This window comes from Solea senegalensis, linkage group LG6 (assembly GCF_019176455.1).
Source record: "Solea senegalensis isolate Sse05_10M linkage group LG6, IFAPA_SoseM_1, whole genome shotgun sequence".
NCBI lineage: Eukaryota > Metazoa > Chordata > Actinopteri > Pleuronectiformes > Soleidae > Solea > Solea senegalensis.
Genome location: NC_058026.1, coordinates 5,811,609 through 5,834,400, shown reverse-complemented (window position 1 = coordinate 5,834,400; position 22,792 = coordinate 5,811,609). Strand labels below are relative to the sequence as shown.

The window sequence follows — 22,792 nt, the reverse complement described above, 5'->3', positions numbered from 1 at the left end:
TACATGTATGTATCTATGTATATATCTATATATATATAAATATATATACCATGATTAGTTAATTTTATCCTCTTACATTTGTCATTAAAGAAACAACTGACATTATGAAATAGCAGAGTGTGTGCTCAGTTCAAGGTTCAGCATCAAACACATAAAGTTTCCAAAAGAGAGAGACAGAAAAAAAAGGTACGAGCATTTTAATTACAAACCAGACAAAGCACTTCATCATAAGGCACTTGGGGCTGGTTTTTTTATCTTTCTTCACCTTCACAATGAGAGTGACATTAGCATGTCTTGTTTTATCGCTGCAGTCAGAGAGGAGCTGGTGTGAGAGCACACTCCCTCGCTCAGGGGAGCCGTCACAGCAGTCAGACCCCAGCAGAGTTAATGTCACACAAATCACACACAGGAGACATCCTGCGTGACGAAAACAAAGTCTTCTGCGGGTGTGTGTGTGTGTGTGCGTTACTGTGTATGAAATATTGCAACAATAATCATCAGAGGTGAAAATAAGAAAATTAAACACAAGTTGCGAGGCTTCGGGGATGTTTTCGATAGACATTTTCCAATATTGAAGTTCCGCCCAGCATTGTCACTGAATGGCGAGAGTCAGGGGAGTGAAGGTGCAGATTGAGACGGTAGAGTCTGAACGACTTCAGCCGCGGAAGAGTAAACGCAAACCAAGGGTGCTTTTTACTGCCATAAACGCCTAATTAGGAGGGTGTGATGCACATAGCAGAGGCACAGTGATGGATGAGCGGAAAAGGCATGCATGAGTAAACCCCGGTGCTGAGAACCAAACAGACCAACAGTAAATCCTCAGCCCCTCTGTGTCCTGCCCACACACACATTCACAGGAGAAAAGGAAATAAATGACATATACTCACCGGGCTCACTTTGTGAGGTGGACCCGTTCAACTAAATATGTAGTCATCCAATCACATGGCATCAACTTAATGCATTTAGGCACACAGACATGGTCAAGACCACCTGCTGAAGCGGAAACGGGGAATCGGCATGAGGAAGAAAGGCGATTTCAGTGATTTCAGAACTTCAGAAACTGTTGATCAAGCGGCATTTGAACACACAGTGATCTCTGGCGTTCACAGAGACTGAAAATATCAGAGAATGGCCAGACAGCTTTGAAAAGATAGAAAGGCTACACTAACTGGAATAACTACTGACTGTGAGTGTACGTCACACTCTGAAGCAGATGGTCTACAGCAGTGGGCGGCAACACTGTGTGCCACTCTGATGGGTGTCCTGTGTAGCTATGAAAGTGGCAGGTGAATGTGCATACTGTACATATATGCGCACACACACACACACGCTTGTGTCTTTAGAGTGTTCATCATTGGATTTCCGAGCACAGTACAAACCAACAAAAGGCCATCACTGTTAGTTGTGTTAGCACATGAACTCGAGCGCCTCCAAGGACTCAAAGTCAACAGTGATCAACAGTGATCGTCGCGAGCTGCTCTTTAAGAGGGAAGACAAACAACATGCTTGAATGAGAAGATCTCCGCGATCAGTCCGATCCCCTCTTTCTTATGCATGAGCCAGTAAAATGACACACACTTGGGCCAAAGGTCCGTGGCGGCTGCTACAGAAGCGAGACGGCCTCCAGGTTCTCTTTGATTATGGTGTCCATAACCACCTGGAAGACGACCTGGACGTTGGAGGTGTCAGTCGCCGTGGTGAAGTGGTGGTATATGAGTTTGCTGGGCATGGAATTGAGTGACGCGAAGGTGGCCGCAATGAAGCGGGCGGCGGAGTCCACGTCGCAGTCGGCGCCTGGGGGGGAAGAGAGAGAGAGAGAGAGAGAGAGAGAGAGAGAGAGAGAGAGAGGAATCAAACTTCACAGCAGAGGAAATTGAAAAGGCTCGTCGTTTATTACACCAGTGATTTACAAGCACTGTGGGATGCGAAGAAGCTAATTTGAAACAAACAAAGATTGTTATTTGGTGAGTTTAGGAGGGACCAGTCTTAAATATTCATTAAATATCTTTGATAATTATTTAACTACAGTCTCATACACTTTCACTATTTATCTATTTTACATTTGCATTTTATATTTTTATTTTTTATCAATCTCCTTGTATTGCTTATTCTATTCTCATTTACTTGTCACTCGTCACTACCCCCTGAAACAAGGGAATTTCCTTGATGTGGGATCAATAAAGTCTAATCTAATCTGATTGAATTGAATCTAATCAAATCTAATCACACCTTTTCCTTTTTGTGAAATATTAACATGTTACTGTTGCAGCTGCAGACAAGTTCAAAATGTGTATGAAACAGAAATACTCGAGTAAAGTACAATAATATTGAGAATTTTGTACTTAATTACTCACTTTTAATTTTATAGCAAATGATCAATGATTCCAATGTTCAGCCGCAAGTGGTGATATTATAAATGCTCTGTTAACCCTCCAAAATAAATGTCATTTTTTAAATGTCAGTTTCAGTGGTAGAATTACTTGAAATTGACATTGATAAGGCTGAAATAGTGGAAAAATATAAGAATAGTTGATAAAGATAAAAAGTATACAATATTTGATTGTGTTTTTAGTAAGGAGATATCTGTGTCTACTACTCTGTGGAGGTTTTTTTGTGTGTATTATCAGAACAAATTCTTTATGCAGACTTCATGCAGTCTGCATGAATAAAGCAAAGAGCTAACATTATGGCAAAGATGGAAAAGGACAAACTTGGTATGTTTCCTCAATTCCGCAGCACATGAGCTCCCGTGACGGGGCAGTGGGGTTACATTCAACACAAAAGGTTGGGAGCCACTGTATTAGACGAGTCATCGTATCTGAGGTCAGTGTGAAATGGACGACTGCTCTACTGGCTGACCCCAATCCCAAGAGTTTTAGCATTTATATTGACATTTGCATGAGAGGAGAGAGGACGCAGCCCCTGTTGAGCTCACTGAGAGGCGGTGAACAAAGTGCTGAGATGAGAGGATAGAAAAAAAAGTCTTTGTCGTTGATACATGTTTAGGTTTTTATGTCTGTAATAATGTCAAGATGTTTTAGCTGGGTAACGTCATCGCTGAGGTGAAATCCTTCTTTTTTGTCAACGATTCATCTCTCAAAACATTTTTCTATTGTAACATTCATGATGCTTGGAGGATGTATTGTTTGGTATAGTATTATTAACGTCATCATTAACAACAGACATGGCCCTGATGTGAAGAAGAATGAAAAGAGGACAAGTGCAATCAAAGAAAAAGTCAATTTTCCATTTAAATAGGGATAAGCCTTTCACATAAGTGCCATTTGACCTGGATGATTGAATAAAAACGTGCGCTGGTAAAAGTCAAGGTTCTTTGTTTACAACGCACACTCCCTGCATGGCTATGTAATTAGATGCACCTATACAGTCATTAGATACACACTTAATTAATGAATCCATCATCGACACCGCTCATCAAGCCACGATCCAAGTGGCAATCAATCATGACGTCACCCGTAACAATCTGAAATCCTGTTCTGAAGCCATGAGATTCACAACGTTCACAGCAACCAAGGTTCTTACTGGACAACACCAGCTGTCAATCACAGTGGTGTCCACTGTCCCACAGGAGAACCCGGAGGAAACCCACGCACACACGGGGGGTGAACATGCACACCACCATGCAGCAATAGTACCTGCTCAACGTGGGCGGAGTCATCAGCATGAAACTGCCGTGACTTCATTTCACACACAAACGAGTGACTAATGACTTGCAAAGCAGTTGTGTAGAATCAGTTCATTAAAAATGTTTGTTTGGTACTTCCTCCATGACAGTGTGGTCGCTAAATACACCAGACTCCTCTGTTAAATATTGAGATTTTAGACTTTTGCGTGCTATTTGTTGGAGATAAACCCACGTTTTCAGGATTGTTAAGTCTTTTTAACTGATCTACAGTTCGGCATTGTTCGGCTTGATTCTTGTGTAAATGCAAAAGTGCCGTGCCATGCCGTGCATGCCAAAAGAGTGTATTTTACATGTAAAAGGTTATGTCGATGCGCAGTTATATTTCAGTGTACACACCAGAGAGTAGTTAAGTTTGTTATGTTGTCCCCTGGGGAAATTCGTTTTCACACTTTCTGTTCATTTGCGAAAATCACAGCAGAAAAACACACAGGACATGAAAAGACAGGAAAACATGTAAAATACATTACATAATTATGGCTTTATTGTATTTCATACTTTTCAATCTCCTTCGTGACGGTAGGAGATGGAAATGATGATTGAGTGGGTGGGTGAGTGAGTGAGTGGTGTCCTGTGATACTGCATGTGCCGTTTTGTTCCTGTAGGTTTGGAGTTTGTCGACCAATTATTTTTGTGGCAGTGTTGTTTTTTGTTTTGTTTTTTACAGTGAGCAGTAGAGCAGGTTAATGAACTATCATGAGTACCTGACGTTTGTCCTACCTTTAAACTGTGGCAGGTATAACCTCAGATGTCGTCCAGAGTGTAAAATCTTGTCTTGGAAAAGGTCTATCTTGTTCAGGAATAAAATCTGAAATCACACACACACAGAGCAATCAGCTGAGAACATGAGAAGCTCATCAAAGAAAAATCAAAGGCTGCCTCTCCTCCGAGGAACAAAAATCAATATGAAAGATCAAGTGAGAGAAGAAAAAAAAATGTTAATTTGTTTTTTTATTACTCATCTGTGGCGCTGCAATAACGAAAAATATGAAGCCAATAAATCAAATGTAATCACTTTTGTCACATTTATTGTTAATTTTCACATATTTAAGTAAAAATATGAAGCTGTGTTGATACAAGCGATAATGATTGATCAATGACCTCCCCTCACTCATCAGTGTGCAAACCACTCAAAAGTCACTCAATCAGTCTCCAATGAAAGAGCTCAACAAATTCAGCTCCGCTTTCAATTTCGGGTATGTTTTGTTTCACCGCTTCTAAACTCAACGTCCTGTCGGCATCCGGCACACTCACAGGTACTTTTGGCTTTGTAGTCGACCAATTAAAACTCCAATCAAGGCCTCTTTCTCGCTCATACACACACACAGCCCTGATATTAATGAGCGAGGGGTAAGATACAGCAGACTCTCACAGAACAGGACACATTGGTGTGTAATTATCACTGGGCAGACACAGTGAGGACGTAATTGAGGTGGAGGTTACAAATTTACCTCCCACGTTTAAAAAAACCCAAAACTTTTATTTAATGAGCATGTGAGCTGTGTTACCATGCAGACCCACACACACATCTGTGCCCATAAACGCACCGTCACACATCGCAACATCTAATTGCCAATTTGCCTCTAATTAAGCCATAAATGCAATTTTTTATTGTTAAGAAAAAAAAGAAAGAATGGCGAGCCAGCAACGAGAGGCTTCAGTGAAAATGTTAAAAAATTGACAAAGAAATGACCAACTGTGACTTATATTTTAATATTTATTGTTTGAAAATACACTTGTTCTTTGCACTCCCTGATGTGTTCTTTGTGCAAGTGTGGGAGTGCAAAGAACAAGTGAGGGAGCGCAAAGAATAAATCAGGGAGCGCAGACAACAAGTGAGGGAGCGCAAAGAATAAATCAGGGAGCGCAATAAAAAAAACAATATTTATGAATGATTAAATCGATATTTTATTTGCTTCTTAAAAAGTCTTGTTTGAAAATCTTGACACAAATCTAATTCCATAGATGTCAGCACATTAAAAACCCACAAACATTGGACGTTGTTATGTTCCACTGTTGAAAACAGTGAAAGGCTTCAAAAGTGCACAAGTTGACAGTGGCTGACAGTCGCGTCACCACGCCCTGACTTATTGGAGTCGGTGGGAAAGCAATTTAAGTGGAAACTGTGGAATAAATTGAACAAGCTTGTTACACGGTTGTTTTAACGTGATCATTTAGTGGAAGCGGGAATGGAAAAACACAGCGGCGGGGAAATGTCACCTCGCCAAAGCGAACCCTAATTAAAGCACACCGTGTAATTACGAGTGACAGATGACTTAGAGACAAAGGGCCGAGGCTGAAAACTGTGTGTATGTAATAACATTATTGTAATTAGTGTTATTTTTGTTTCATGGTGTCAATGAGGACAAATGAGGGCTACAAAGACATTCTTCTGGTGTCTCCTCCATTATCTCTGTCCATGAACTGAACAGTCAGCCTCAACGGAGATTCCCGTCCTCTTTGGCTCAACCAGGTCCACATATCTGGATGAAAAGAGAACCAACTTTACTCTATTTCAAAGAATATCTGAATAAATGTCCCGTGTGTAAAAAACAGTGACATCTAGGGGTGAAACTGCAGGTTGTCTGCTTCAAAGAGTAAAACGAACGGCAGAGCGGTTGAATGGGCTGCTCCCCACGGGCGGGTGGACAGGACTGTTAAATAGAGTGAGGAGGAGGAGTGTTATAGGAGTGTAATACTCCACCAATGCTGGTGCCATTGATGGAGAGGTCATACGCTGAAAAGAAAGAAAGGACTTTAAATCAACCAGTGGAATTTAAATCAAGCTTTCGCCGTCAATGAAAACAGCGTGTTTATGACCAAACAATCTCACTGTGTCTGAGGAGTCTACACACCATTTGGTTTCTTCCTATAATCAACAAACAACCGTCTGAGGTTACTTTTAAACTGTTGTTATTTGTGTGTTTCCTCCTAAGGTTGAGGAAGGCGGCGTTTGATAAATGTCTCACCATGGATGTGCTACGGAAGAAGACATTGTTGCAGATGGAGGAGAAGAGCTTCATGCTCTCTTGCAGCCGATTCTGCAGAGAGAAAACAGTAATGTCGTCATAAAGCTGCAGCCGTGCCGGGGACGCACCTTGGTCTGTGAGGGTGAACTACAATTTGTAATAATGATAATAATAATAATAATAATAATAATGATAATAAAAAAAAAGGTTGTCTCTAGTGACTTTGACCGGAGAACATGAACACATTGTGAGGTAGTACCATGGAGGGGTCCTCCACCAGGGTCATGTCGTAACCACTGAGGGACACCACGAACAGCACCGCCCTGACGTCCTCAAAACAACTGATCCACTTCCTGCGCTCAGTGCGCTGGCCTCCGACGTCATACATCCTACACACAGAGAGGGAGGGGGACAAGATAGATGAGCCCAAGTGCCCAAAGATGGGATAAACAGCTGCTATAAAGACACAACATGTAACATGGAAAAAACAAGGAGAGTAGGAGCCATATCTCATTTTATTTGTGAGATCCCCCACCCCCCGACCACTAGGGGGTTGTATTTTATTTCTTATATTCTGCCTGAGGCTGACACCGGCCAGGGGTCATGCTGGGTTATTTGAGGCCACCTGTGATGTCACTCAGGTGTTGCCGATTGAAAGGGGCAAACAGTTTTCTACACATGCTCTGGTTTAATTTTTCTTTTTGATTTGTTTATTAGAAATAGACAGAAAAAGGAAAAATAAGCGGGCGTTGGAAGGAAATAAATTGCTGATATCAGTCACTTCAACAAGACTAAATCATTTCAATCCCATCCCATCCTCCAGCACGCACACGCACATGTTTTCACGGCTTAAACACACGGCTGTGACTGACAGCTCCATTACTCTCCTGTTTAACTGGAGCACTATTTAAACTTATTAGTTTAGTATGTATAGTAGAACTTGACTGATTCAGGGCCCAGCTACGCGACTGCACCTCGCTCTCTCTGAGAACGAAAAAAAATATACCCTTTGTCCACTTAACTAATGAAACCTATGCCTGATTAATTCTCCACTATTCTAAGAATATGATCAGAGCCTTTTCTGTCTGGAAACTTGAAGTTTGTAAACTGCTCTCACAGAGAACGTCAGCCTTTTAGCTCATGAGAACATGACACAAGTTTGTGTCACTTCCTAAAGCCAGATAATAAATATAGCATTTGAACTTAGTGATGGAGGCAGCAGTGGATCAACAGCTCTTGTGAAGGGAGATAGTGGTTTCATAAATTTCCGTTCCCATTCGTAAAAAGGCTTTCAAACTGTGAGATAAAGCAGTGAATATAATCTTAAGAATATTGTGGACTGAAGCAGGTGTAAAAATGTATTAACTTAGCTTTTAGTTAAGTGGCTCAAATGCATTTTCACTTGTGTTCTTGGAGATGCTTCCAGTGCTCAAACAACCACACTTCACAAAAACTCTGAACTGTCCCTTTAATGTTTCTGATTACACTTTTGCTTTTGGTGGCTCATAAACACAACGGTCTTTGCCCTGAAGTCAGACAATATTGGAGACATTATTACAGAGCAAATATTACAGGGGGCAAAAAATGCGACCAAAGCACGTGTGAGGTATGAAAATCAAATCTGAAACCCAACAGTAAAAAGAAATGCTTGAAGAGAAATAACACGGTGGCACTGGACCCAGGTGGCCGTGATTCAGTCAGCACACTCCAATCAGGGACTATCACATGAGTACTGGAGCGAGCACACACACACACACACACACACACACACACACACACACACACACACACACACACACACACACACACACACACACACGTTTGTGCATTCATAGTGAGGACATTCATCGACGTAATGCATTCCCTAAACCTTACCTTAACCATCACAACTAAGTGCCTAACCCTTATTCTTACCTTAACCATCACAACTAAGTGCCTAACCCTTACTCTTACCTTAACCATCACAACTAAGTGCCTAACCCTTACTCTTAACTTAACCATCACAACTAAGTGCCTAACCCTTACCCTAACACCAGGTCCAAACCTTTAAAAAGCACTTTATAGGGGTGAAAGAATTTGAGGACCAAGAATTTAACGTGTCCTCACTTTACCAAAATGTCCTCACTTCCTTGGGTTTATAAGTGTTTTGGTCCTCACAAAGATACACAAAGAACACGCACGCATACACACACACACACACACACACACACACACACACACACACACTGCACTGGCTTCCATTCATTAAGATAGTCTCGACAAAGCATTATCCTAGTACAAACACACACGCTGCCGCTGCTCAAACAAAGTGCAACATTTTCTTTCACTTTCTCAGGATTTTGAATTTTGGAGGAAATTAAACTTAACATTATGACATTATTCCTTTATTCTATGCTGTCTGGAGGATTAAAAGATCATACGTTCTGTTCACTCTATAATTAGACAGTATGTGAAATGACAAATAACCTTGCCTGGCTCTGTTCTTTCAACACAAACAACCTTAGATTTCCAATAGAAGCGTGTACGGCTGTGCTTTCTGTGCATTCATGACCGTCCATACTAATGGTGCATCCCACTGTGGTACTGAGGGGTAAATCATCAATCAATGGCAGATTGCATTGGTTTTTGGGGGAAAGAAAAGGGTCTGATATATCTCAGTATACTATTCCCACTCACATTCACACAAGAAACGCATGTCACACACACCTCTGTTACTATGTTTTCAATTTTCACCAAGACAATCACAACAGGTTCCCTGAGACAATCACAGCACGGCAGCACAAAGGTCAGTGTTCTCCAGGTGGACGAGGAGGGGGAAAAAAAACCCACCACACACACACGACAGGAATGAGTGGAGAAACACAGCTGGAGACACAGATCGGTGGTCCCACTTCACCCATTTTCAAAGCCCAATGTATCATCTCACAACATCCATTTCAGTTTCCATTGAGTTAATGCAGCTCTCTGGAGACGCACAGACGGGAACGATCAGTATCACAGTGACAAGGCACCGTTTTAATTCCTCAGTCACCAAGGCAAGAAAGAGTCACATTTACATCCAAGTTACATTTCTACCCTCATGTATCCAAGCTACTTTCGGATCAACAACACATAGAAATATTCCCTTTATGTTCCAGGTCTTCAATGACGATCTATTGATTTAACGGTAACCTAACGTAACACAGCGCGACCCGACGTTCAAAAAAACCTTTTTACACCAAACCTAGCACAGCTTCTTACGGACACGTCAACCTACAAAACTGTTAGATCTATCATAAGATATCAAAGTGACCACGGTAACCTTTAGCTGACGTCAAAGGTTCAAAAAGCCAACGGTTAACTACTTTAACTGTTCATTTGAACACGTCATTACAGTCCCCGTTGGTGTAATGGTCAGATAGAGTACTTCTCTATGTGCTGTTCTTGCTCTTGACCGCTGTGTTGGTGGCCAAACCGGTCATTGCTTGTCAAACTTCATCGTCCTTGAAATAAACAGTTTTTCGGCACAATCTTACCATAATATGGTCTATGGGCAAGAGCAGCAGGTTTGTTTATATATTACATAAAAAGGGGATGCAGTACTCCACTTCTACCGAGGACGCTAATTCATATGTAAGAATACATTTGAATAGCCACCAGGGGGCGACTCTGCTGGTTGCAAAAATAATTCAGTTTCAATGAAAGTCTATGAGGAAACGAGCGTACGTCTCACTTGATTTATAATGTCAGTGAACATTATAATTTTGTCTCCATTAAGAGGAAAAGAGACAATAAAGCACGGCACCTATGAGTGGACACAGGTGTGATTGACAGCTGGTTTTGTCTTGTCTCGTGTCTCTGACCTTCTGTTTACAAAAACGTCAACAATGTCGCCGGCCAAATCGTGATTCCGGAGGCTTCCAAACGGAGGTTCAGATTCCTCTGGGTGATGTCGCGACCGGTTATCACCTGCTCTCGCCCCATAATGTTCACCCTCATCATCTGCAGTGCTGCGACTGTAATTATCACAGCAGATTATGTTAACGACGCAGGGAAAAAGACTCAAGGGTCACGGTCAAGGGTCAAATGGGACATCTGTATGCAAACTAGACTCAGTGTCTGGGTGGAAACCTGTGAGGCGACGCGCTCACACGGGCCGCTAAAATGAAGAGGCATTTATATCACTGACGAAGAAGTGTGCACACAAGGAGATTATTTTACCGCACAGGTGTTAATTTGTCATCTTTCAGTGACATATTTGTGTCCGTGACTTAAAAACAAACAAGCACCTGAAAAGCATGTGCTGTACCCGGCAGTGTGTCAGAGAATGAGGCGATTAATCAGACCCACTTATTCAGTGAAAGCGTGACCACCGTGTGTGTGATTTATCATCCTCTGTGTTGTCCTGAGCTCAAGGGACTCTGTTGTTAACTGTCCCTTACACTAATTGCTGCTCCGATGATTTCTTGAGTGGCAGTGTCGAGGCAATCACTTCATTGTGGTCACGACAAGGTGATCGCCTCCTTTTACGGGTGTGTCACTGATAAGCTCACAGGACACGTCCAAACAGTTAAAACAGAAAACACCCGGCATTCAAGGGAATCTTTCTTCACACTCGACAGAAAGAGCATACGTCAGTTTTTATCTTCACCCTCCTCTCATCTTTCACCTCCAGATCTACACACAGGAGCGGCAGTGCAGATGAATGCCGACAGCAGAAGTGCGGCAGACAAAGCCCAAGGCTGATATCACACAGTTGTACTGGGCGTGATCGTTTCCCCCTCTGTGTGGCATTTAATGTGAATTATGCACATTACGAACATTTGGACACATGTATTATTCAGGGCGTCTTTGACACGCTGAAGAACCTTGAGTTCGAAGCGAAACACTTGCAAAGTCTTGTAAATGACTCATGTTTTTTAATGTTTTAATGGGTGTTTATTCCTCACATCACCTTTGCAATTGTTTTGTCTTTTAACATGAGCAGCCTGTGGGCAAGTGGAAAGGGAACTTGACTCGTAACCAGAGGGTCGCCGGTCAAAGGGTCAAATCCCCACCCGGCCAAAAAGGGCTGGGGTACCCCTGAGCAAGGTACCCCCAACCCCCAATGCTCCCTGGGTGCCACTCAGTGTGGCAGCCCACTGCTCCTAATTCAAGGATGGGTCAAATGCAGAGGAATACTTTCCCTAAGGGGATTAATAAAAACTAACTTTAACTTATGAGATGCAGGAAAGAAACTCCAAAGATGGCGATTTTTGGGCTTAGACCAGAGGTGTCAAACAGGCGGCACGCCGGCCACATGCTGCCCTCAAATCAATTATATGTAGCCCCAGCACATATCTGTATTTAAACATAGCATGGTGACTGAGGCACAGCTCCCAGAGAGGTGATAGAATATAGACATAACAGTAATAATAAGACAATTAGTTGTAATTATCGCATTATTAAATATACTCCATTACATCGTATACAGTATATCATTTAGTGTTTTAATTTCAGTTAAATTTGAATCTATTTCTGTCCGGTTTTGATATTAAGAGATTTATTTTGCATCCTCTATGTGTTTCTAAGTTTACATCATTCCATATCAAAACTCTTTTACTTTGAAATTCTGTGAAATATCCTCATGAAATTTGAATTGCGATATCCTTTACATGTCATTTAGCAGACGCTTTTATCCAAAGCGACTTACAAGGGAATTGAGTACAATCAGCCAGGGGTGGAATTGAACTTGTGACCATGATGTCTTTTGCACACAAAGAACCGGTCTTAACCACTGAGCCACTGATGATATCATGATGGAATATTGTTATGAATATTGAATTTGAATCATATTGCCCATTTACTACACAACAGTTACAGGCCCCCAGCTCACTCCTGACTTAGACCAACTAATATAGAATTTATGTTTTATATAATATATACAGGCTATGTTATATAACATCATCTATTAGATCTGATTGACATCACTTCATGCGATATATTGGACATTGAAACACACACACACACACACACACACACACACACACACACACACACACACACACACACACACACAGTTAGTAGTAGTTTAAGGTAATATTTTTGACATTTCTGTTCTGGTGCGAGCGAAGACAAAAATGAAAATGCAGATAAGAGTAGGGGAGCAGCTGGGAACGTAGACTTAGGATGATGACATCTTTGATCACATGCAACAGAAAGTCCTCCACCAGAAACACACTCATAGTAGTATTCATAGTTACGTGGTTTCCATCAGAGACCACAGAACACCAGAGGCCTACATCTTCAACACGGGTCAAGTCACAAATGCAGCAAGTGAGCAGATCTTGTGGTTATGCGGCATGGCTTTGTGTCACAGGTGCACCCTCTGTAAATTACCGTGGGAATAATACACAGCACCTTATATGGACATCCTAGGGGTGTGTTTTTATAGGTCACATATTCAGGCTTTAAAAAATGCAGTTTTCTCGTCTCCTTATGTGTTGTTGAGTCAAAGTTATGATTCGTTTCATATCACATTTTTTTGGCAGGGATATAACGTCGCAATAATTGTGCAGAAGTCACAAAATGAGACCGTTTTTCTTCGAACTTTGAACTCTGACGCATTTTCAAATTTCACAAACTTAATCCGAGTACTTTTTGCTCAGGTGTGCTTATATAGTTGGTGAAAATTAATTTCTTTTTTTTTAAAAATCATATTGTCTAGGTTATGCTGAAAAAGCCTCTGTATATACTGTATGTTTAAACATAGTAAAGGAAAAAAAGCAGCCTAAATGCTCTGTGTTCAAAGAAAACTGCATGCTGCCCATGTTAGAGAAAAAGACAGATGTGATGTACTTTTTCTCACAGGTCATGAAAACACAAACGGCACACTTCTCCAAAACCCCTCCTTATTGTTAAAGTTCTGAAGTAATTACATCGACATATGCAAAGCTCTTCGTCAACTTCAAGGGCTTGATCTTTTCAAAACACACACAGTTTGTGTGTCAGTTAACTCAAACCAATTATTTATGTCCTGAAGAATTCAGGCAGATAAGAGAGAGGGTGTGTGAGGCGGCGAGGCCTATCCGCTCCGTCCTCCATCACTACCCGAGACTCTAATCCTCTCCTCTTTGGATCTCACGCAACCGTGACGTCACCGTTCCCAGGAAAAAAGAATCCAGGCAAGCAGGAACAAAACAAACAAACAAACAAACAAACAAACAATCAGATTCTGAGCGACTAGACAGTGACGCAAACAGTTAAGGCTGCGAGGTAAAGGCAGCATATTTATCTGCACAAGATAAACTTTTGCCTGTGATGAAACACTTCTGACAAACAAGTGCCTTCACTTTAATGCGAGAAACACACACACACACACACACACACACACACACACACACACAAGCAGCATCCAGAGACGCTCAGGTGTGACACAAATGCCCCGTCCTGATGTCACGACGTCTGACAAACTGGCTCTCTCTACCATGTTTATATGCTAAACAGAGATCTTATGAAAACCTGAGGTAATGTATTTTAATATTGTGTTCATATGAGGTGTGATGTTAAGCAACTATGAAGGACAGGTTGATATTGTGGTGGAGACCAGGGGAGGAGATGCTCCTCAGGACACAAAGTAATCTAATTGTCTTGTACATGATGAGACACGCACATGTACAGTATGTACACACACACACGCACGCACACACACAGACACACGCGCACATACGCACACGCACTAGATGTGCATGTAGAGCATCCTGATCATGTTCCACAGCTCGTTGCTCTTCCAGCAAAATGGGGGAAAATCCTGCACTTCTTGAGTCAACGAACTGTAGTGATAATCTGAATTTACAGGCCAACATTTTAAGTTGTTTTTAATCTAAATTTCTTTGGTTTCTGAATAAATACCTGAACTATTACAACCTTCACATTAGCCTGGATGATTCTTTATGTTTTGGGGTAATTGGCAAATATTCACTCAATGTCATTGTGCCACAGTTTATAACAACCTTCATTTCAAAGACACTTTTGTTAGACGGGACATACACTGGACAGTTTTTCAACCGCTGACGTTTACGTTAGCCGCACATATTATGTGCTGGTCTGTTATCCACTGACCAGCAGTGGAACATGAAAAGAATCATTTGAAACAAAGCCAAAACTCTAACTTACAGGACTTTGGGTTCACAGCTGCTCTTTGACACAAATATCTAATCATCCAATCACCCGACAGCAACTCAATCCATGCTGCTGAAGGTAAAACCTATGCAATTAGATTTGTGTCAATATTTTACACTTTTCACGGCGCAAATAACACATCGATTTCGTCATTCAAAAATATTTTTAGTATTTTATTGTTTGAGAATACACTTGTTCTTTGCTCCGTGGTTTTTTGTTTGCGGGCGGGCCTCAGGAAGCTGCCTGCTGATTGGCTACTGAATTCACGTCACATGCTTAGAGTCGCTGTGCGTCTGGAACTCGTTCCCCATCGAAAATAATTGTAAGAATCCAACGTTAATAATCTGACAAACATTAGATATTTACAATTATTTTGTCGAAGGTCGACGGGGAAAACTCCAAGCCTGTGACGACTTCCCGTCCATTGAGCTATTGCTCCAAAACTCATTAACCAATCAGCAGGCGGATTCCTAAGGCCCGCCCACAAACAAAAAACCACGGTGCAAAGAACAAATCAGGGAGCACAAAGAACAAGTGTATTTACAAACAATAAAATACAATATTTTTGAATGATTAAATCAATCTTTTATTTGCTTAGTGAAAAGTGTTGTTTGAAAATATTGAAACAAATCTAATTCCATAAAAATGAGCTTCAGGAAGGTCTTTGGTTGTTGGTGCCAGACAGACTGGTCAGTAACACCGTCTTTGTTAGTGATTTAGTTTATTTATGATGGGTGGTATTACTCCACACCGGCTCATTGGTCAGAGATGAATATGGTCTCCTGAACTCAGATACCTGCCCTCTGCTGCTCCTCTGATAAGACCAAGCCAATGATGCGAGCTGTCATGCGCCATATTGACGAGCTGAATCAAACACATCAAACACATCTCGGGGCAGATCGCACAGGCTGTAGATAGAGATAAGCGTGTCGCGGCTAAGGGAGAAGAGTCAGTCGCAGTACGACTGCAAATCGAGTTTGCAGAACCAGATTGTATTCGCTCTCACTGTGCAAAAACAATAGGTGTAAATGCAGATCGTAACACACTCTCTTTCCCAAGCATGTCAGGGAACTACGGTGGCCTCAGCATCCCAGAAAGGATGTTGTTCTTCTTCCTTGGTGTAGTAAGCCTCCGCTTCAAAACACAAAACACACTTGTCTGTTTCGCAGATGTCAGCCCCCTACCCCCGTCATAAAGGCCTCAAAATCTAGTAAAGTAAAAGTAAAAAGGAGTTCCAGCCCTGACCTTATACTTACCTCAAGTAAGTCCTCTTGGGACATACGTGCATATGTCCGTACATATCATACTTGCCTGTATAAAGGAGTTTAATACAGCCTTATATAAAATCAACAATAATGATGATAATAATATTAAAGCAAACATATCGGAATAGTTTCGGTATTGGCAGATATCCAAATTCAGGTATCGGGATTGGATCGAAAGTGAAAAAAAGTGGATTGCTGCATCCCGACACACACTCTGGCCTGATTTGTCTGTTCGTGGCTGCTGTAGAAACACGTGGTAAAAGATGGTGGCCTCTCAAAAGGAAGGATCTTTTCTAAAGTGCATGTTAAAGGCTTTTGCCAAGTCCAAAAAATGATGGTACTACATCTAAGATCTGATTTCCACTAAACCCTCCCCTAAATGTCACACACTGCATCTTTAATACAAAGAATGAATGAATGAAAGGCGTCTACCTGAAAATGAGGTGCTTGACCTTAAACTGTGTCTCTATCACCCCTGTTGTCCTCAGTCGCACTCGCAGAACATCGGTCTCCGTGGGCACGTAGTCTGTAGACATGATGCGGGTCATGTTCTCAAAGAAACTATGAGACACAGACAGAGGAAGGAGCGCAGGAAGCAAGGAGATAAAGACAGATGAAAGAGAGAGGAGGGGACACAACGGGAAAAGTTTCATTACCTGCAGACAAACTTGCCGTCACAAGAGAATAAAGTCGAGTATCAGTCGTGGATGCGTGCGCTTGCTCACATGGGCCTGGAGCTCCCGGCTCATGCCAGGTGGCAGGTAGGGTGTGCAGTGATAAGACTGGAGCCCCAGGGGGCGCAACAGATCATCTCTATGAATATTCATGCTGTGATTTACCATAATAACACACTGAGGCTAAGCTTTCATGCAGATTATCGATTAACACAGTGAGTGCAATCAACTTTGTCATGTGTGCACGCACAGGCACACACATTCTCAGCGAGATCACTCATACACATAACGCATTCCCTAATATTCCCTTACCCTAACGTTAACCATCAAACATCTAACCCTAAATGCCAAACCCAGAGGGGTCTGCAACCTCTAGTATCAGAAGAGCCACTTTTGCCCCCTGTGACCAATAATAGGAAGAGAAAACCTTGTATAAAGTTTTGTATGTGAATATAAGAACTAAAGTCGTTGCATTTGTGAAATTCAAGAATGATGAAAAAAAAGCTGTTGACATTTCATAGCAGTTAAAATTGTGATTAAAAAACCACAGTGACCCACTTTGAAATAAATACAGCAACGTTTGGATTTTATGGAGCTCATGCTTGAGGAAACCTGCTGGCATACGTACGTGGGCCCAAATAAGCACTTCCTGTGTGCACGTGACTTCATTCAAGTGTTGGGATCTCTTGATCTCTAAATAAGAGGAGTTCACTTTGAAAGACAAACATTTTGAATACAATGACAGCTTTCTTTGGAGACCCCTGCCCTAACATAAACCCAAATCTAAGCCTAATCCTAAAACCAACTCTTAAACTTCAAAAAGGGCCTTTAAAAAAATGTCCTCACAAAGACAGAATCATGTCCTTACATGTACACACACACACACGCCTGTGACCTTCTCAGTGAATCAGTTTCCTCTACAGCAACACACACACACACACACACACACACACACTCTGACTGTCGGACACTGGCCAATGCAGACAAACATGTGAAGGTGTGTGTTTACTTGTCCTTCTGTCTTTGTAATAAAAATATGGGTCACTTGCAGTTTGACCAGTGTTCCAAAGCTGCAGTGTAGTAATTCATTTGACGACACCTGGTAACGTGGTAGCAGCAGAACAAACAACTGTAATTATTCCTTTAGATTCATCTCTGTGACCATCTAAACATCGTTCCACTCTCATGTTTGCTGCTTTAGTCTTTAGATACTCCACCATGTTCAACAGCTGGTTACTTACTGTAACTGCCAGAGAGCGAGGTTTTTAATCCACAACAATGAGATGGAAATAATAATTCAAACAAATAGAGCTGCAGCTAATGCTTATTTTCTTAATATATTAATCTGACGACAATTTTCCCGTTTAATTCGGGTATTTGTTTGGTCCATAAAATGTTGAAAAATGATTTTAGTTAAATTAAAACCAGAAAATATTCACATTTAAGAAGCTGGAAAACCAGAAAACTTCTAATTATTAGAAAAAAACTTTAAAAACCGAATAATCTACAATTAACAAATAGTTGAGGATTAATTTAGTAATCGACGAATCGTTGCAGCCTTAAAAACAAGCATGTGACGAAGCTTTGGAGATGGATAATAATCCAGAATCTATTTGAATTCAACACTACTAGCAAATTATTTCAGATTGCACCTCGTTGTTGGATAAATTTTTTATGGCTTCAACATCATTTAGGGCAAATTGAATTCTTATTTCAACTTCAGTGGGTTTTCCTTTGATGATTCTTTGATGAGCCACAGTTCCTGTTACCAGAATTAAGAAAATCACTCGGTCACCAGAATCTCAGTACTGATAAGAATGATGTTCAAACTACGACAAATGAACTGCGGGACCAGAATGTTCCATAAGGTTATGGTAAGAGTCAAGTCAATGCACTATGTCAGCGAGGGTCCTCAAAAAAAAAGAACAAGTGTATGTGTGTGTGTGTGTGTGTGTGTGTGAGCAGAAGGTGATGGTGATGTACGGTAGTTCTCAGTGGGAACCAGGTGTCCTGTCGGTGTAGATAAGCCCAGAGTGGAAGCCTGTCGCTGGGGCAGAGGATGAGAACAGACGGCCTCCTGTTGAGTCCCGGCTTTGTCTTACGTCTGTGTCGCACACATGCGATCCTCTCGACCCTGGAGTCTCATTTTCCATCGTCTTCTGTCGTCAGTCTCACTTCTTCACTTTCTTTAATCCTTAGTGCTCACGTGGCACGGATCTGTGCCACAGGCACACCCGCGGTAAATTGCAGTGGGAATAAGACACAACTCCTTATATGGACATCCTCCATCATGGTGTGTGTTTATAGGTCACATCTTCAAGCTTGTTATGTGTTGCTGAGTCAAAATTATGATTCATTGTATACGGTTTTTTGTTGTTTTTTGTCGTGATAGTCGTAATAGTGCAGAAGTCACAAAATAGACTGTTTTTCTTCTATTTTTGTTCAGAAAAACGAGCCAAGCTAAATGTGATGCGTTTCCAAATTTCACAAATTAAATCCGATTTTTTAAAATGTGAGTGCTTATTGCTTAGGTGTCAAATCATGTCATCAGATTGCCTATAGGTTGTGCTAAAAAAAAAGGATACAAGACACTGTATATTGCACATTGTTATGTATGTAGATTATAACGTAGTAATGGGGAAAAAAGCAGCCTAAATGCTCTATGTTTGAGAGGTTTGACTCTTATCTATGTGCATTTTAAACTTCACTCTTCTGACTTAGCTTTAAAAAAAAGCCCAAGACCAACAACAAACCTCTCAGATTTTTGGACTCCACTGCATATACTCCCATAATTACAATGTCTCCCTCCCTCTGTCTTCTCCACTCTACAGGCTGATTCCCAGTGACAGCAAGCACACGGCCGAGCCTCAGCCGGCGAGTCGGGCTAATTAGACCCCTGCGTCTCCTCAGCCCAGCCTGAGTGCGCTCTGCAAGAATACTCACTACAGCGCCGAGTCATTCAGCTCGTACTCGTATCCCCGAGCCGCCGCGGCCCTCACCCCGTGGTCGGTCCACAGACAGGACAGGGCGTGGCTCAGGAAGGGAAACAGCACCTGTTCTTCGTCAAAGCACCGCCCACATGACAGGACAGAATGGGCGTGGACCTGCGAGTGAGAAGAGACAGGGCGGAGAGGGGGGTCAGATGGAAAAGGGATGTGAGAGAAGTTAATGAGTCTGTCTCGGCTCTCTACGCTCGGTCATCAATATCGATGCACAAATGAATGGATATGCACACGCTGCTGACATTTAACACAGGAAACACTTTGGTCGCCATCTCCCAGCAGGATGTGCCCGGTGGACGGGCGGTGAATGAGCTCTAATAACTTCAACAATAAAGTTCAAATCAAATGGAACATCACCATCAAACCACCCACGTTTACCGTTTAACTTTCTGCTGACACTCATGCATGCGATCTGTGTGTGTGTGTGTGTGTGTGTGTGTGTTGTGGTGATATGAAGCAGCTGCACCTGCTGTGCTCACATGTCTCCCTCTAGTGGGGATCTGGGTGCATTGCAGCAGCAAAAAAAAAACGACCCTTAAAAAACTGGAAGAGGAAGAGAGAGGAGTGATGACAAGCGCATGGAGACATGCAGAGGGACTACCTTGTTCCTGCTGTTTGCCAGGTTGATCCTGAGGACGCCCATGCCATGGAGGACAAACTTCATGGAGGTCAGGAGGTTATCCAGCACTGCAGGCTGCCAAGGGACAAAGTTCAGAGGTCAAGTCCATAATTTGTTGTTCTTCCCACTGAAGGACAAGCTTGTGACCAGACATACAAGGGAGTATTTTCATCATGGCCGAGGTTAAACTTCAAGAAAAGGCTAGATGAAAACTTAGATGATTAACAGAGAATGAGCAGAATCATGACAAGATTTCTGGTATACTGGTACTGTCATAAAAAATGTCTTTGTTGTTTTATGGGGGTTATGACGTGGGCCCTCTATCTCGTGACTGGCAGCAGTAAGCAGAGATTTCAGTGAATTCAAGTTTTGTTTTTTGTTTTTTTCAGGCGATAAGACATACAACAACACCTGTATTATACATATACACTCACTTAATAATGTTCAACTGCTTGTTGAACATATATATATATATATACATATATACGCATATATCTGAATTGACTTGCGCTCTGGGAACAAGCACTTGAACAAGCACAACTCCTCCACATAGAGGGTGTGCAGATTTGGGGATTCCCCAAATCTGCGACCCTCATGTGGAGGATAAAACAGTAGATGGATGAATTCAATCTAATCAGTCAACCAGTGTTAACTAGTGTTAGCAACCTATTGAATATATTGAATACCTATAAGAATATACAGTATACTAGTTTAAAATAATACACAAACACCATAAAGACATGAATTGAACAATATACTGTAAGAAAGCAGAAAAACAAGGCGCTGTGATTAAAATATGCCCCATTACACATTTATATACTGTACAGACGCAGCAAAAGTGTGTATATTTGCATACATTAAACCCCAGGGACGAGCTATCAAACCTGACGACAGAGAAAGAGTGTAAAACTACAGCGTTTATCACAGTAATTAAACTCATAACTCTATAACCTGGAGACTAAGTGACTGAGCAGAGTGACTCCGACAGAGAGTTGGGAAGATGTGACTTTGTATGTGTGTGTGTGTGTGTGTGCACTCTCTGCCACTCTGCTGCCAGCTAAAGATAAGCTTCACATTCCATCATGATTCCATCACAGTCTGGTCGCTCTCCTGTCTCTCTGTGTGTTTTAGTGTCCAGATTGAGACCCGCTGCGCTCGCTGCGAAATGTGCAAAGTGAGATAAGTATGTGCGATGACAGGCCTTCATCCTGCGAGCAGAGTCAGTCTCTGGACGGCTGCTGACACCACGGCATTAGGGACAAATTAAGTTCTCTTTCAGGGGAACGCTTGCCGACAGCACTGCATTGATTTGTGTCGGAAATAAGCTGCTTTGTGTGCTCGTCTCCCCCTGCTTAGCCATCACTGTCATCACCCCAGTGGCACAATTATCCTATCGCTGTAGATTTGTTGCATGACAATGACTCGCTCTTATTACCACAAGAACAATAAATATGGCATCTTTGTGCTGTAGTTTTAATGTTTTATGCTCTTAAACCGTGCTGCAGAGAGTCAGTGATGAGGGAGCAATAGCACGCTTGTGTCACGCAAATGTGTCCCGAGACGACAAATCCTGCACTCGCTGAAAACACTCAGCCTGTAGCGGCTGTTTACGAGCAAGCGGTTCTTTTTTAGTGTGAGGGAGTCAACGCATAAACACGAACAGCAATGCAGTATACACAATCCCCATGATGTTTTCCCGCTGGTCCACACTGCGATGTGTCACAGAAGGAACGCTGCACGTTTAAAATATTCAAACAATATCATGTTTGAAGTGGTTTTGAGAGGAAGGAAACACATTTGTTTAGGTGAGTGGTTGTAACCGAGTTGGTTTGCTCGGAGTAAGTCTGTCTGCTGGTCCACAAAAAAAATGCTCTGGATCCTTTGGAGTTCACAGTGTTGAGTCTGTCTGCAGGTTACAGGTCCTGCAGGACATATCTGAGCCCAATACTTTCATTTATATGCATAGAATACAACTCAAAGTGCAAAGTATAACATTTAAAAAAGGTTAACCAAATATTCGCAGAGTTATTTTGCCGATAAAATGTTAGAAAGTGTTTGAACCACAAAGTGATGCTCAAATGTCTTTTTTTGTTGGAAAACCAGAATTATTCAGCTTTAATCTTCTTTGTTATGTGATGTGGAGCAAAAGGCAGAAAATATTCACATTTGATAATATTCCAACTGATTAATCATTGGAACCCGAGAAAATAACCCCAAAAAAAAGCACTGAAGTAAACACAGGAGAATGAAGAGTGTTTCACAATCTGGTTATAAAAAAGGGACATAATCTTTTTTAATGGGCAGAAATAGAGAGGCAAGAGCACACTGCATTCATTAAATGAGAAGGTTTTCAACTGATTTAACAGTTAAACATTAAAACGCCTGAAGGCGCTTGCTGCTGCGCGACATGGTATTAAAATA

General features: G+C 41.7%; 1 protein-coding gene across 2 annotated transcripts in view; it reads right to left on the bottom strand.

The window, feature by feature from the left end:
• Positions 1-22,792, bottom strand: part of gnav1 (guanine nucleotide binding protein (G protein) alpha v1) — a 33,301-nt gene that overhangs the window by 2,215 nt on the left and 8,294 nt on the right. Inside the window, exons 3-9 of one of the 2 annotated variants that reach the window (XR_006360580.1) lie at positions 20,354-20,446; positions 19,694-19,854; positions 16,509-16,637; positions 6,932-7,061; positions 6,673-6,744; positions 4,424-4,511; positions 888-1,794 (exon numbers count right to left, since the gene is read on the bottom strand). Coding sequence is in view for 1 of the 2 variants with exons in the window: in XM_044028385.1 (XP_043884320.1) it covers positions 1,604-1,794; positions 4,424-4,511; positions 6,673-6,744; positions 6,932-7,061; positions 16,509-16,637; positions 19,694-19,854; positions 20,354-20,446 (864 nt within the window). In the remaining variant the exon portion in view is untranslated. Of the gene's footprint in view, positions 1-182; positions 1,795-4,423; positions 4,512-6,672; positions 6,745-6,931; positions 7,062-16,508; positions 16,638-19,693; positions 19,855-20,353; positions 20,447-22,792 lie in introns of those variants that run through there. The other variant, XM_044028385.1, reaches the window with a different exon arrangement.